The sequence below is a fragment of the Sturnus vulgaris genome, chromosome 19, assembly GCF_052056855.1.
Source record: "Sturnus vulgaris isolate bStuVul1 chromosome 19, bStuVul1.hap1, whole genome shotgun sequence".
Taxonomy (NCBI): domain Eukaryota; kingdom Metazoa; phylum Chordata; class Aves; order Passeriformes; family Sturnidae; genus Sturnus; species Sturnus vulgaris.
The window spans coordinates 2270028-2286560 of record NC_142261.1 but is presented as its reverse complement, the minus strand read 5'-3'; the positions used below and the strand labels follow the sequence as shown (position 1 = coordinate 2286560).

Genomic DNA, 16533 nt, shown 5'->3' with positions numbered 1-16533 from the left:
GACAAGGAGTAACGGGTACAAACTGAAAAAAGGGAAATTGAGGTTAGATATTAGGAAGACATTTTTTACTGTGGGGGTGATGAGACACTGGAACAAGTTGCCCAGTGAGGTTGTGGCAGTGTTCAAAGTGGAGCAACCAGGGCAGGAAGGGCTGGGACCGGGTGTTATTAAGCTCCATTCCAAGCCCACACAGTGTGGCTCTGGGGCATGGTGCTGTGCAGGGCTCGATGATCATTTCGTCCCTTCTGGCTCAGCATTTTCTGTGATTCTATGACGTTCTCTCAGCCCTGCATTTCCCCCCTCACAGCAGCCGCTCAAGGGCTGCCAGCTCGCCGATTGCCGTTCCCGCTCGCTCCGCCGGCAGTGCCCGAGCGCCGCTCGCGCCGCCGCCGATTTGGGCCGCGTTCCCCGCCCCGGAAGCGGCGGCCGGGCCCGTTCCTCCCCGCTCCGCCCCGCCCCGCCCCGCCATGGCCGCCCCCGGGCCGCGCTCCGCCCGCCCGCCGCGCTGAGCCCCCCGCTCCGGGAGCCCCGGGCCGCGCCGCCGCCATGGGCGCGCTGTTCCGCGGCGAGCCCGTGTGCCTGGCGCAGCTCTTCCTGCAGAGCGGCTCGGCCTACGAGTGCCTCAGCGAGGTGGGCGAGCGCGGCCTGGCCGAGTTCCGAGACGTGAGTACGGCCGGGGCTCTCTGGGGGGTGCGGGCAGCCTGAGGGGGCCCGGCCTGAGGCCCGAGCCGGGCCCGCGGCCGCCCTCGGGGAGGTGTGGGCTTGGCCCCGATGGGGCAGTGGAAACTGCTTTAATTCCCGTCTTTCACCGACTCCGACAGGCAGGTGTATGGCCCGTGCCTGTGTGGCATTCGCCTGCAAGCTGGATCACAGAATTGTTAGGGTTGGATCTCTGCAGATGATCCGGTCCAACCCCTTGCCAAGGCAGGGTCACCCAGAGAGGTGGCACCGGGACGTGGCTGGGATGGGTGATGGGAAGTCAGTGTGGAGCCCTGGCCTCGCCGGCACTGTCGGGAGGAATGCTTTGGGATGGCTGTATCCCACCTTTCTCACAGAAATAGCTTAAACTTGGGGTTATTTGCAGCGAGATGCCATGGCAGAGCCCCTGACCCACCTGCAGCCTCAGTGCCTTCAGCCTGAGCGTGTGTGCACAGTGATGGATCCATCCACCCCACTGACACATACAAACACCTGCTCTCCAGCTTTATTGATCGCAGGTTCCTGTTCCTGGAGGGGCACTTCACCTTGCAAGAAACTCCCTGCCCGCCTGCCTATCATAAAGTTGGGCTGGGCCATAATTAGCCATGTCTCTGCGCTGTCTCATCATAATTATATGATCTTTGCTTGCTGAGACTTTGGAATGTCTTCCAAATATACATTAGAAATGTAGCTTGCAAAATCGTTGCAGGGAAAGCTGGGAAGACTTAAATAACAGCTAGTTAGTAAATATGGCAGGGAGGAGGAGGAAGATCTGTAAGAACGATTACATGAGTGTATGTTTAACATTTTGATGTCTTTCTAGTTACCTGATACACCATTTATTATAGAAATAATACATTAGTGGTTCTGATTTAATAGCTGGATAAGTAGTATGTATATAAATAGGATGTATGCAAAATTTAATATTTCAAATAGACTGTGGAAATGCATCACAACAAATTTGCAAAAGGGTTAATTCGAAGTCATTAAGCAGTATTTTAAAACTGTTAAAATAAGATTAGGAATGGTTTCTCCAGTAGACCTTGTTGTTTTATTGTTTGATTGAAGCTAGCCAATGGCATGGATAATTGTGCTTTAATAAAGCCAACTTTGTTATTTGATGACTTTGTAATCTTTTTAGGTTTTTGTGCCTTCTTAGCTGAAAAGCACTTAGAGCACAGAGTTCATACAAATTGTCACCAGGAAGTTGCAGGAACAGCTGTGGTTTTTTTAGGGGAGGTTACTATTTCAAATCCTTAATAAGCATTTTGTCCTTCTCCTTCAGCTTAACCCAAATGTAAGTGTGTTTCAGAGAAAATATGTGAATGAAGTGAAGAAATGTGAAGAAATGGAAAGAATACTTGGTGAGCTTTATTTCCATGTCTGTTGTTTCTCACCTGTGGCATTACCAGAGTGGCACTACTGTGGAGGTTTCAGCTACAGGTTTTTTTAACCTTCCCAGGTTTTGTAAGCTGTGAAATTTACTTACACTACATATAGATTTTGGGGTTTTTTAAGCTCAGAGGTAAAGAACAGTTGCCAATGTGTTGCTGATAAATAGATGAGGCTGTTTCAGTGTTTGCTACTTAAAACTCTGCTAGGAAAAGGGAAGCTTTACTGTGGATTAATCCTTGACTGTAAGATATTCCTTGTTTTTTCATGTTGTGCGACTCAGTTTTGTTGATTTTCCAGGCACCCTCAAAAATACATCAAGTTATTAATAATTGTGTTCTCATGGTAGTTAATGAATAGAGAAAAGGGTATGCAGAGCATTACAGCCAAGATGCAGATGTTTTCAGTGTATCCTGAGGAAAAGTTAGAATTGAAGGATTCCTTTGATTGGAATCTCTCATCAGAGGCATGTGCTGGTCATGCTGTTCTGGCGGTCCCCTTGCCCAGTGTGAGTTGCATTTGTTGTCAAGGTTGCTTAAGCTGCTTTGTTTAAAAAACTTTTTAATTCCAAACATGGGTCAGTTAGCAGCATGTCTGTTTCTGGCAGAAAGGGACACTATTGCACCATTAGCAGAAAGTGACACTGTGCAGCACAAAGAGGTTCTGTGAAATGGTAAAAGCTTCTTAGAAAATACTTGTTGGGAAAGAGAAGCCTCTGAAGTTTGCTTGCTTCTGCAGACTTCCAAGGCAGGAATAGTTTGTGTGTTTTATCCCCACTGCTCTTTTAAGTTCTTCTTTTTTGAACACTTCTGTGTGGGCATTGTTTCTAAAATGAATGAATAAAATAGCCAGGGCTTGATGCTGCAGTGTGATTAGCACCATCAAGAACAGCTGAAGGTCAACTCTGCAGCACTCTAGGAAGTGTGGGCAATGCAGTTTCCTTTCTGATTCTGTTTTTCTTCTCACTTCAGGGTATTTAGTACAAGAAATTAAAAAAGCAGATATTCCACTTCCTGAAGGAGACGTTGCTCCTCCTGCCCCCTTGCTGAAACACATTTTAGAAATTCAGGTAACTTCCACTAAACAGATGCTGAAGTCTTGGAAATTAATTTCAAGCTTAATGACTTGCTATCTTACTACTTCTGATTTAAGTTGTCAGGGTGTGGCAGTGGGGGCAGAAGCATTTTGTTTTCCTTTTTGTCTGATCCCTTGCTGCCAGTGTGACGTCAAAGCCAGTGGGGTTTTGGTATTAACACAAAATTCCTGTGAAAGCAAACTCAGGGAGCATGCAGTCATCCATTGTACTTTGATGGATTGGCACATCACACTGTTCCAGGCAGGCTGTCTGTAGATGCAGTCCCTCAGCCTCATTTATTGCTTTGGTACTTACCTAAGGCTCTTTGTGCATCCAGAATTTCCAGGTGTGTGGGAATTTTGCTTGCCCAAGGCTCTGCAGGTGCTGGTCACACAGCAGAACGTGGTGCTGTTTTCTCTGAATGCTTTTTCTGGTGTTGCATTCAATGTAGAAGCTTGTAAAACACAGATCTAATTTTGAATAACATTCTGTTTTGTTGTAATTATATTAAAAGAATAAATGGATATCTTCCACCCTGTACTGTCTGCATTTCTAATTCCAGGTCTGCATTATTTTGACACAAATTAGGGGCAGAACAGCAGGCTGAACAGATGCCATGGAGGATCAAGTGTACTCAATACAAAGCAGTCTTTGGGAGATTGAGGGATAAAACCTATGGAGCTTTAGTTAATTAAGAAATGGGAAACTCCTATCACTCTGTCAAATTATTATGTGTTGGAAATGAATCCTACTCCTTTCCCCAAAATCCTGTAACTGATTCTGTGTCTTTTCTTTACTCTTTGTCTTAGGAACAGCTGCAGAAGCTGGAGACGGAATTGAGGGAAATAACTAAAAACAAAGAAAAATTGAGGAAAAACCTGCTTGAACTGACAGAATACAAGTACATGTTACAGATCACACAGAATTTTGTTAGGAGACCACCTGAGGTATTGCTTGGGGCATTTGACAGGGTTTGTTGTGTGGCATTTTTGTGATTTTCCCTGTTGAATTGCTAGAAAATGAAAGTGTAATTTTTGTGCATAAATTGTGCTAAGAAATTTACAGTGTAATTTTGCAGCACTAACTGTAATTGTTGAGAGCAGTGCACTTGGCATCCAGGATCTCTCTGTTGCCTGACTTGAACACGGAAATGAGTTTTATATTTTTAATTAAACCGTTTACCTAATTACCTTTTCTTCTTTAGAACAATAGTGGAATGAGAGGGGGTTTTTCATTCCTGAAAGCAATGAATGTTCTTTCTTTTTATTTGCTAGTATGAATCCCATTTACATGGAAATTTGGAAGAATTTCCTTCTGTAGAAAACGAGCCATTGGTGGATTTCAACCGCACGCACAGACTGAGTGCCTCCCTGGGGTGGGTATGGCATGTGCTGTTTCAGAAGTGCTTGATGAAGGGCTGTAAGGAATGGGTTGTTCTCTTAAAAGATGGCCTGTAGTGATTTCAGGTGTGCCAAACAGTTTTAGACAGGACAGGAGCCTGGCCCCAATGTACCTTTATAACAAACCCAGATTATTTGAAGAGATAAACAGGACAGCGCCAAAAAAAGCTGTCACAAAGCTTCCATCAAACCAAGGACGTGTGTAAAGGAAAATCTCTAAATCAATACTTCCTTCTATTGTTTAAACTCTTTTTCTATGAGAAACACACAGTGTTTTAATCACCTGGCAGTGTGAGTTGTAAATGTAACATTAATTGTGTTGCCTTTGAAATGCTGAATGGATACTGCTGTCTATGGCATTGTTATGAGGGGGTATCTTCCAAGAAGAAAAAAATGATCTCACTATCAACAGAAATAATCAGTTAGAAGTAATTCCAGTTGTGTGCTCAGGTCTGTAGTCTGTTTATTTTGCAAATAAAAATTTTACATTCCACCTGGCATTTTCTATACCTGCTACTTCCTGTTCAGGGTGATGCTTCCTTCCCTAGATATGGCAGATACTAAATTATTGTGGTGATATACTCTGAATTTCAAATTTTTTTTCTTGTAAATGTTATCTTATATTTCAAATTTTTCCTTTTCCTAGATTCATATCTGGGTTAGTTCACATAGCAAAGATTGAAGCATTTGAAAAAATGCTGTGGAGAGTCTGTAAAGGCTATCCCTTTCTTACCTATGCAGAGTTGGATAAGGCTCTGGAAGATCCAGATACAGTGAGTAAACATTGTAATGATCACTTTATTTCATTTGTACTTTTCATATGATTAGGAAGAATTGCTGCTCCGGTCTGTCTGCAGTAAATGGAAACGATTTCCCAGTGTCTTTGGAGGAAAAACTATTTGGAAGTATTAGAATTTGTAAGATTTTTCAAATTTAGGATTGTAGAAGTGGCAATTCATTTGTTGTAGTTCAGCTTGACGAGTGCAGAAATTCATTGTGGAATTGTGGTTACTTTATGATTGGCCACCTTGGTCAAAATACGTGGCAGAAATGGCTGCTTGGATATTTATTAACTAGGTCTGTACAGTGCATTGCCTTTTAATAGCCTTTTCACTTGTTCATTCAGTAGTTAAGAAAGAGTCAAGTACAGCAAGTTTTCTGTGAAATATGTACTGTCAACTTAGAAAATTAATTTTTTGTAAATCAATTATGGCATCCTAATCTGTCACTTTTTTTTTTTTTTTTGCTTGAATTCTAATTTGTTACCTTTTTAAAATACTCTTTTCTTACTAAGAATTCCGAGATAGTAGAATGTAATGTGTCTTGGATTTTCCCTGGAAACTTTTTCTGATTTTCTCTAATATTAAAAAAAAGAGATATTGATACAATTGATATTGACTGTTGAATTTTATTATTTGATCTTCACTAATCAGATGGAAGATTATTGCTACTAACACAGCTTTTTCTAGTTGTTCAGCTTTGTTACTTAGCACTATAATTATGTCACAGTGGAATTGCTGGTTAAAACATAATTCATCAGCTTTACTTTTTATGGCTTTTTAGGGTGAAACCACAAAGTGGGCTGTTTTTTTAGTGTCCTATTGGGGTGAACAAATTGGTCAAAAAGTTAAGAAGATTTGTGACTGGTAAGAAGTAAATCTAATACATGTACATTCCTTTATACCTGGGGTATATTCTAGTTGTTTTTTCCCCTGCACCCCTTTCTGATTTGTGTTTTTTATGTTGAATTTGTTCCTCCCCTTATTGCATCCAGCTCTATAATTATGCAGCGTACAAATAAATACATGAGTCATTTCACTTGCGGTCTTTACCAAGTACAGGCAAAATTCTGCCTCTGAGCTGAGTCTGTTCCGTGGTTTTTAAGTGGTGTGTTACAGATTTGGCTGTGCAGGGGGGTGGGTGATGTGTTTTGGTGGGCTTTGGTCATTTAGCACAGCCCTGTGTTCCTGCAGCTATCGCTGTCACGTGTACCCCTACCCCGACACCACCGAGGAGCGCCAGGCCGTGGTCGAAGGACTCAATGTTCGTATTCAGGATCTTGAAACTGTGAGTAAAGAACAGATTTCCTTTTGCTGGAGCTGTAGCACCGTAGGAAATCACTTGATGAATCACAATGTTAAATACAATTTCTAACATACCTACAGCTTTGGAGCTGGTGGGACAGTGAGTTGTGTCCCTGATTTTGTGTTACACGTATCTGTTAAACCTCACAGCACTTGGCATTGTCATCTATTTTCAGCAGAGGTTTGCTTGCTCTCCTAAAAACATGGCCCAGCCCTGGACATGTACAAGGTGCTCTTGCTGTGATCATCACAGCCACTGTCACATTCTCAGTGAGATCTTTGGTTTTTTCTCAAAGGTGCTGAATAAAACTGAGGAATACTTGCGCCAGGTCTTGTATAAGGCATCGGAATCCATCTATACTTGGGTTATCCAGGTGAAGAAGATGAAAGCCATTTACCACGTCCTCAACCTGTGCAGTTTTGATGTCACAAACAAATGTTTAATTGCTGAGGTTTGGTGTCCAGTGGCTGATCTCCAGAATTTACGCCATGCATTGGAGGAAGGCTCAGTAAGTCACCTGAAAGCTCACTGATGTTAAAGCTTTTATCTTGAACTAACTATACACATAAGGAAAGAAAATAGTCATTAACAATAGACACAGATCTGGGTCTCTGTATAAAATAATTTTTTTATAAGCAGAGCCTTTATTTGGTGTGTGTAGTGTTTTTTTTTCTTGAATAACTTCTGTATTGGACCTGAGTCCGGCTGGGCCCACAGTGCTATTTGCAGTCATGCAGAAGGTGCCAGTTCCTTTGCATTGGTTTTTGTTTTATGAGAGAAAATTTGTAAAAAATCTTTGCTTTGTAACGTTGTTACTGACAAGTCTCATCTGATAGTTGATACGAAGCAAGAATTAGAACACTATGCATTATCTGCTTTTAGAGGGGGTACAAAGGGATAAATGTTAAACTTGGGGCTTAATTTGATGGTATTTTTGGATCAGTGAAACTGCAGATAGAGCAAATGTTTTCACTTCGATTAGAATAAAAGATCTTACACAAATCTGTCTTCTGTCTGTAATTAGAGGAAGAGTGGAGCTACAGTTTCCTCCTTCATGAATACCATCCCAACAACACAACCTCCCCCAACTTTGATACGTACCAATAAATTCACCTCAGGGTTCCAGAACATCGTTGATGCTTATGGAGTTGGAAACTATGGGGAAGTTAATCCAGGTTGGTCCTTCTGAACGCTGAGCTGTGAGCTGTGCTGTCATTGCTGCTTGCCTTGATACCTTGCTGAATTGGACACTGGCAGAGGCCAAATGGTGACAATCATACTGCTTGTTAGTACCTGTTTTAAAATTTTCAGTAGCTCATCAAAAGCACAAACAGCACTCCAAGCAGCAAGATGGGATTTGGTTTTGTTAATTATTTTAGCATGGAAGGTAGTGGTAATAGCTGTATAATTTTTCTTTTATATGTCTTATTTTGGGTAAGGAAGATATTTAAGGGATAAAAAAAGAAAACTGGTAATGGTAATTGATATTACTGAAGTGTGGAGCTCATCACTTGAAAAATTCAGCTTGTTGTATAGCCCACTTTAATATATAATTGTTAGCCATGTTGACTGGGATGTTCTGCACAGGAGAATGACCCTTATAATACAGGCCTGAAATACCCACAGAGGAAGAAGTGGGCTTGGGTTTGGTTGGGTTTTATTTCCTGGGCTGATATTATCCTCAGAATTGTCAGCTACTGCTCAACTGTGAAGTTATCATTGCTACACAATTAACAAGCTTTAAACTGAGTTAAATTTACAGTGTTGGGGAAAGGTCTATGAGTAGGGGATGAAATGTCTTTAGAACTTAAAGACTTGGAAAGATTTAAGTATGGGATTGCTTGGGGATAATGCAGACAGAATCCCTTGTGCTGTGCCTGAAATCTGCAATCTGCTGTGTTGCCCTTGCAGCTCTCTTTACCATCATCACTTTCCCCTTCTTGTTTGCTGTTATGTTTGGAGACTTCGGGCATGGACTGCTCATGTTCTTATTTGCACTCCTGACAATATTGTATGAAAACCACCCTAGGCTGAAAAGAGCACAAGATGAGGTAAAAGGAATTACAAATTATTTGCTTCCCATCCCGCCAGATCATTTGAATAGTTATTGTTTTTTACATGGGTATTTAATTAGGGTTTTTCCATTATTTTAGGATTTTCTGTGTTTAAAGCCCCCATATTCCTTGAGATTAATATTTTAAACTATTCACTTTCCTAGAAAGAGCAGAAATAATCAAGTTGTAATGAAAGACTTTAGAAAAAATTAATTGATGCTTTTAAGCTTGTCTTTTCTTCTAGCAGGTCTACTCAGTGATGTATTTTAAAATACTAAACTATTAAAAGTGACAATGTGAGGAGAAAACGAGTTTTCAAATTCCACTTTTTATTGTTTATAAAAAGAGGTGCAGTTTAAAATTTATTAAACTTCACTTTAATTTTTTAATCATACAGGTTGGAATGCAGGAACACCTGCATCTCTCATTAGAATTATGTTCAATTAAGAATGCCTGCAAATGTGTAATTTCTTGTAAAGTAGTCCAGGAAGGAAATGGCTTAAAAAGACCCTTCCTTAATGTAAGGAAGCCTGTGATAAAAATCTCAGTGTATGTTATGGGAGCTCATATTCCTTAACGATTGTTCACTAATAAATTTTAGTTTTTAGAAGTCTTTATGTGTCCAAAAATGTGTTTCTCTTGGACACATCTAACTAACCTTTGCTCCCATAACAGTTGATATTCTCTATTTTTTTCCCCAATACTGACAGATAATGAAAATGTTATTTGAAGGCCGATATGTGATACTGTTAATGGGGCTGTTTTCCATATACACTGGATTGATCTATAATGACTGCTTTTCAAAGTCAATAAATATATTTGGATCTGGATGGAATGTTTCAGCAATGTTTGAGCAGAAGGTTTGGAGGTGAGCAGCATGTTTGCTATGCCATTAAACCAGAGATGTATTTCCTGCAGCAGGAATGTTTTAACTGTCCTGTTATGGTTTGTCTTTGATGTTTTAGTTTATATTTTCCAGGTATGTGTGTATGTTTATATCAAGAGTTTCAGAGGAATAGAAAACACAGGTCTAGTTTTGGATTTATTTGTCCTAGGTCATGCTTCTGGAATGAATAGCTGAGCAGCATTAGCTTCTACTAAAAGAAATTAACTATTAATTAAGTAAATTAATTACCTGGCAATCATCAGTCTCTGCACAGCTTTTCTTGATAGTAAAAAAAAAATAGTCTGTGTGACTTGTCAAATCTTCTTTTTCTCAGAGTGGGATAACCTCATTAATTTGAGGTGTTATGCCCCTTTGGTACACAAATGTTCACATCTTACATCTCATGGTGCCTTACAAAACAGGATGTGGCTTCAAATAGTCAAGACCACTGGTTTTGGTTAAAATTTGAACAGGCTGTGTATGCCGTGATAATAAAAGTATATGAAAATAAAGTAGAAACTTCCCCAAATGTGAAAGGGAAAAAAAGGTAGCAGTTTTTCTTTGGGTGTTTTACAGTGAATTTTATGCAAAAGCAAACTGTGAACTTTTAAAATGAAACTTTTGAGTTCTAGGGGAATGTGGGATAAAATCCATAAACTTTGTTTTGAAAGATGGTGAATGTGAATTAAGCCCAGATTGTGAGATTCTGGGTGGATTTTTTTTGCTGTTGTTTGTATTAGTCAGGACTTCAGTGCTTAGAAATCATTTCACTCTTTTAAAAAAAGTGTGACAGAGGGTGAGTTAGGTAAAGGAAAGCAGGAGCAGTATCTTGCAGAACTGAAAGTATGTTGCCATTATGTTTAAAGTGTCAAATCTGAGTGTGTTTTTCTTTCACTCCAGCACTGAGGATGTGAAGTCTAATCGATATTTAGCCCTGGATCCAAATATTTCTGGTGTCTACAATGGAGCTTATCCCTTTGGGATTGATCCGGTTAGTTCCATTCTTTTTAATTATCCACTGGTGATGATTAGTCTTTGTCCATTAGGTTTTAGTATGTGTATAAGTAAGATAAATCTGACAAAGAAAAAAAAGTACATTTCTGTTTGCATTCTTTGTTTAACAAAACCTTTTCTTCTGACAAGTCAAAGACTGAGCTATTTTTACAAAAGTCAAATTTCAGTTGTGACCTCCATTTGAGGTAGAATTTTGGTTCCCAGTAGAAGAAGGTTACTGGTTTATTCCTTCTGTTATGGTGTTCTTCAATGCTGGTTTGGTGTTTTCTTCTTCAGATATGGAATTTGGCAAGCAACCGTCTCACTTTCTTAAATTCATTCAAAATGAAAATGTCTGTGATTTTTGGAGTGACTCACATGACATTTGGAGTTGTATTGGGGCTGTTTAACCACTTGTAAGTACAAGAAGTTAAAATAATATCAGCATTGTATTTTTTGTCGAGTCTGGCATTACAACAGTTAATCTTGTAAGAGAAACTGGAATTACTTTTTGAGAACAGAATAAGAGGAATTGTGAAAACTGTTCTTAAAAAAAGACAATAATGGAGAGGCCTTCCTTCACATATGTAAGATGATGGTTCAGTATTATACTAAAAAATCCCAAAATAAATTAATACAAAACTTTATTTCACTTGTTGGTAAATAAAGATACATGCCTCTTACAGTTTTTATTTCCACTGGAATACTTGATAAAATTTCACTGAATAAAATGAAATCAGCTCTGGATTGTAATCTCAGTCTTGCTGTTTGAAAGTGTTTTGTTTCATTGAAATCATATTTGGGCTGTGTTGCTAAAACTTACTTTTATTTTTTCCCCATTTCTACCTTTCAGGCATTTCAAGAAGACCTATAATGTTTATTTGGTTTTTATTCCTGAACTTTTATTCATGTTGTGCATATTTGGCTACCTAGTGTTCATGATCTTCTTTAAATGGTTGGCATACTCTGCAGAGGACTCCACTGCTGCCCCCAGTATTCTGATTCAATTTATTAACATGTTCCTGTTTCCTAGTGCTGAAACAAAGAGCTTCTTCAGTGGCCAGGTGAGTAATTCTCTTCCAAGCTTTTGGAAATCCTGTGTTCCCTACGCAGATATACTTGAAAGGAAAAGGGGATGGCTTTTCCTACTTTGGATTTTGTGATCTAATCTAATTTTCATCTCCCCCCAACAGATTCCTCTGCAGAAGTTTTTACTTAGTGTTGCTTTGCTTTGTGTTCCTGTAATGCTGCTTGGTAAACCACTTTATTTATACTGGTTGCACAGTGGAGGCCGAGGCATAAGAATGTACAGGGTAAGTACTGAAAGACACTCACACATTTCCTCAGTGTAGCAGAATTCAGCTGCTGTTTCATTGCACAGAGTATGTCCTTACTGAGTATTTCATAGAATGGTTTGGGTTGGAAGGGAACTTAAAGCTCATCTCATTCCACCTTCTGCCATGGGCAGTAACACCTCCCACTAGCCCAGGTTGCTCCAAGCCTCTCCAGCCTGGCCTTGGACACTGCAGCCACAGTCGGTTGGGGCAGCCACAGCTTCTCTGGGCAACCTGTGCCAGAGCCTCACCACCCTCATAGGAAAGAGTTTATTTCGTATATCTAACCTAAATTTCAGTTTGAACCCATTAATCCTTGTCTTACCAGTTTCTGCTCAATTTGAAAAGTTTTGGACTGAAACACATAAATAGTACTTTGTTCCTCTAAATCTTTTTGCCTTTGCCTGCAACTACTCTAAGTAAATTTAAGAAATGACAGTGGCAGCCTGCTTGAAGAGACAATCCATTCCTATTTTGTAGAGTGGCTACAAGCTCGTCCGAAAGGAAAGTGAGGAAGAGCTTTGTCTCCTGTCGTGTCATGATCTCGAGGAAGGTGTCAATCATTCAGACAGTGGGCACAGAGAGGGAGATGCAGAAGAGGTAATGTTTGTACTTAATCTCTGGTTTGTATGTTCTTAAAAGCTAATTAGAAGTGGGCAGTCAATAGAAAACCTGTACACTGTGTGCTGAGCAGTTTTGAAGAAACTCAGCTGAGCCTTTACAAAGACCTTGGTGCCCAAATGCAGTTTACTTACAGTTATTTGTTGCTATTTTATCTTTTTTTTTTGTATTTTCATACTGTTGCAGTAAACCACAACCTATTTGTAGTAGAGAACAGAAAGTGTTTTATTTTCAATTAAGACTCTGCATCTAGGAGTACAGGTTTTCTTATATTGAGCAGAGATAAAAATCCTGGGTTTTTGTCTGGTTTTATGGATTCTTAAACTTGAGGCAAGGTGGCAATTGCCCAGCTTCCTGTTAATTAATTTTGGCTTTTCATCTGGACAAAAGTCTTTCTGTTTCTCCAAAATACATCTTGTGATGAGGATTATTGCTAATGGGGTTGGGGGACATGGGCAGCATTCCTAGTCCCCACCCACTGCTGCTGTTTAGTTTGGGCAAAATTTTAAAGGTCTGGGCAGATTCCACTGATTCCATGTGAATTGAAAGACAAAGAATTGCTTCAGTTTCCTAATGTGCAGAATATGTACAGTTCTTGTCTCACTGGAGTAGTAGACTCTTGTTTCTTGTGTACAGAAAACACAGGAAATATTTGCTCAAATAAAATCTATTATACAAAGTAACTGTTGAAATTTTCAGTAATATCAGTTTTGAAACTGTTAGTAATAAGTATTTATATTTAGAACTTATAATATTAATGTGGCTTTCTATCAGTAGCATTACTGATAATTACCCCTGCTTATAAAGATTAAAAAATTGATACTGTAAGCTTAGAACCTCAATAGAATGGGAATTAGAATAATGGCTGGTTATAATACATAAAGTTTTCAAGTATTAGATCATATTCCTTGTGGAAAACATAAATTGCATTTGTTTTTATCTATCAACAAGGTAATACTAGAAAACTGTAGCATCTGATTTTTTTTTAATGTTATCTCTGTAATAAGGATCTTCTATGTGGCAGACTTCTTTTACTTGATATAAAATCAATTTATTACCCTTCAATGAAATTCCTCTTCCATGTAGTAAGGATTGGCAGATTAATGTTTTTGTTCTCTATGTTGTTAAAACTGATACAAATGTATTTTTATCTTTTAGTTTAACTTTGCAGATGTTTTCATGAATCAAGCAATTCACACCATTGAATACTGTCTGGGATGCATCTCTAACACAGCTTCATACCTGAGACTCTGGGCATTAAGTCTTGCTCATGCACGTAAGTGGGGGTGGGTTTTTTGATATTTTTGTTTTTTTTTTCCCTGCATTTGTATTTTTAATGCCCTTAGAGGGAGGCTGGCCTATTCAAGTGAAACTGGTATGAAAAACACTTCTTAATTTAAAAAAAAAAATCCCTATTTCAACTAATCATGATCTGTGGAAGCCTTCAAACTAAAACTGTGTCTTTATATAAAATATTGCTCTGAGTAGATTTGATTTTGACACTGAGGTGTATCCTTAAACATTTGAAGGGATGGGGCAACTCTCTGGGGAGGGGGATTGCTTATCGTTCCCATGTTCAGCAAGTGCTCTTATATTGGTTAAATGAGAGTGGCTCATTGGGTGAAAATACTCAGTACCAACATTAACCACGGTAACTTTTTGGTTTTTATTAGAGTTATCAGAAGTTCTGTGGCAGATGGTGATGAGAGTGGGTCTGCGTGTAGATACGAAGTACGGTGTCTTGCTGCTAATCCCTGTTCTGGCATTCTTTGCTGTGCTGACAGTTTTTATTCTGCTGGTCATGGAGGGGCTTTCTGCTTTCCTCCATGCCATACGACTTCACTGGTATGTTCGTTTTTTTCTCTATACCACTTCAGCATATACTGGCTTGTTTAAGAGGATTTTTTATGGCAAAATTTTAGGTGTCTTATTAAAAAGAGAAAGTGTAAAATTCAACAGCCTCATTGCTACTGAAATACGTTTACTTAGTCATATTAAATAAATGGCATGTTGGTTGGATTTGATTGTTCCTCTGGAATATTTTCAGTAGATGCAAATACTATATTGGCTTATGATGCATTCTGACATCACATTCATAAAATACAGTAGGTTTGATTTGTAGTATTGCAGCTTTTTACAATGTGGAATATTAGTAACTTGGATAAGTATTTTTAATTTCAGTCTGGTTACCTCTTTATATGGTTTCAGTCAATTTATTTGTTTCAACAGAACATTTATATTAATGAGTGGGGCTGCTGACCCTTAAGTATTTTAATCCTTTCTTAGTCTTGCTATCACAAGCTCTGCACTTCGGAGTGGATTCAGAGCATGTTTAGCTTGAAATCCGATGAAATTTACAACTTAAACAAAGGCGTGTAGTGTCCAAAGACAGGAGGTGAACTATTTACATTACAGATTGTCCTCATGATATTGCATGTCTGCAAAACGATTGACTACAACTCACTCAGAAACAAATGAGTAAGCCAGAAGTAAGAACTGAGCCATTACAGCCCAGTTTGGTGTGTGTGGATCTCCTGAGAAACATAAAGTTAGCCTGGGACTGCAATGGGAGGGTTAAATATCTGCACAGAAAACAAGAGAGGATTTGAGTTGGTTTTATTCAGCTTCTTTGGTTGCACAGTTCTGTCCCTTGACAGCTCATTTTGGATTCATGTACAGATTCTGGTTTTTTGTCTCGTTTCAGGGTGGAATTTCAGAACAAATTCTACTCCGGTGGAGGATACAAGTTTACGCCTTTCTCTTTTAAGCACATTTCTTTACATTTTAATAAAGATGGTGCATTATAATTCGGCTGCTGTCAGCAGAAATGTTTGGAATTGTCTGCAAATAACTGCATGATTGGATCTTGCCTATGAATGGTTTCTTGTGGAACAAATGAGTTTTCACTGATTGCCTTATAATGCAGCCAAACACTTCTGTAAAACATACCTCCTATAGAAAGACATAGCAGATCTGGAGCATCTTGTAAAATATATAGATAGAAAATGTACATTTTTCTTGATAAACTAATGTTGTAAATTAATTTTATTCTTTAAAAAAAAAAAAGGTTGTTACTGTTTGTCCTGAAACCCATAACCCATGTAGGCGTTTTTTGGAGTCTCTTTTATTTTCTTGAATGGTTACTTTTAAGTTATCTGAAAGACTTTTCATTATATTAAACATTCATTACTAATCACATGTTAACCCAGCGGCATCTTGTGCACTTTGGGAACCATTCAACAATGCAATAGAAGCAATGTCTGTTTTCAGTCTGTATTCCAGGCTGATTATGAATTTAATAGAAATTTATACACACCAATGCAATGTGCTCTTTTTTGGCCATATTTAAAATTGCACTGGAAATGTTATCTGTTCGTTCTGGGTTACTACTTTAAGCTTTCGGAAACCACACTGATATTTATATTTAATGTTATGGAATAAGGCAGGATTAGAAGTGTTACTCCTCTTTTTTTCTCCTGTAGCGAGGAATAACTTTTGCACATGGAATAAAGAATTTGCCTCGATCCCTGTTTCTGTTTGGCTGTAAGGACACACAAACAGCCCTTCCTGATGTTGTAGAACCAAATTTATACCGCATAGATGGACAGGGGTCGTTTTATATTATTTTTGTATCAGTGTGAAAATGGGGATATTGCCATGATATTTTAACATCTGTGCCATACGAACAGCACAAATTAAATTTTGCACTTCTTTCCTACGACTTCCCAATAAAGCCTCGTTTGCGCTGTGCCGAGCAGGCCCTGTGTTTGTCCGTGCCCTTCTCCCTGCCCGAGGCGGCGCTGAGGGGAACGGGCGGCCCGTGAGGGCCGGGAGAACCAGTGCTCGTGAGGGATGGCGGGTGCCGGGGGAAGGAGCGGCCGTGAGAGCCGGCCGGTGCCGAGAGAACCAGTGCTCGTGAGGGACGGCGGGTGCTGAGGAGAAAGCGGCCGTTAGGAGCGGTCGGGTGCCAGGGGCATCGACGCCCGTGAGGGGC

The 16533-nt window shown here is 39.5% G+C and overlaps 1 protein-coding gene across 1 annotated transcript; it reads left to right on the top strand.

Annotated features, from left to right (window-relative positions):
- Positions 1-500: 500 nt before the first annotated feature.
- ATP6V0A2 (ATPase H+ transporting V0 subunit a2) lies at positions 501-16293 on the top strand. The gene is made up of 20 exons (XM_014875094.2): positions 501-663; positions 1985-2063; positions 3063-3160; positions 3976-4113; positions 4441-4541; positions 5213-5339; positions 6130-6212; positions 6540-6633; positions 6947-7159; positions 7676-7826; positions 8563-8702; positions 9416-9573; positions 10492-10582; positions 10882-11000; positions 11438-11648; positions 11778-11897; positions 12399-12518; positions 13698-13815; positions 14213-14384; positions 15244-16293. Exons 1-20 carry the CDS (start codon positions 547-549, stop codon positions 15344-15346), a joined length of 2553 nt encoding a protein of 850 aa, XP_014730580.1. The 5' UTR covers positions 501-546; the 3' UTR covers positions 15347-16293.
- Positions 16294-16533: the final 240 nt, after the last annotated feature.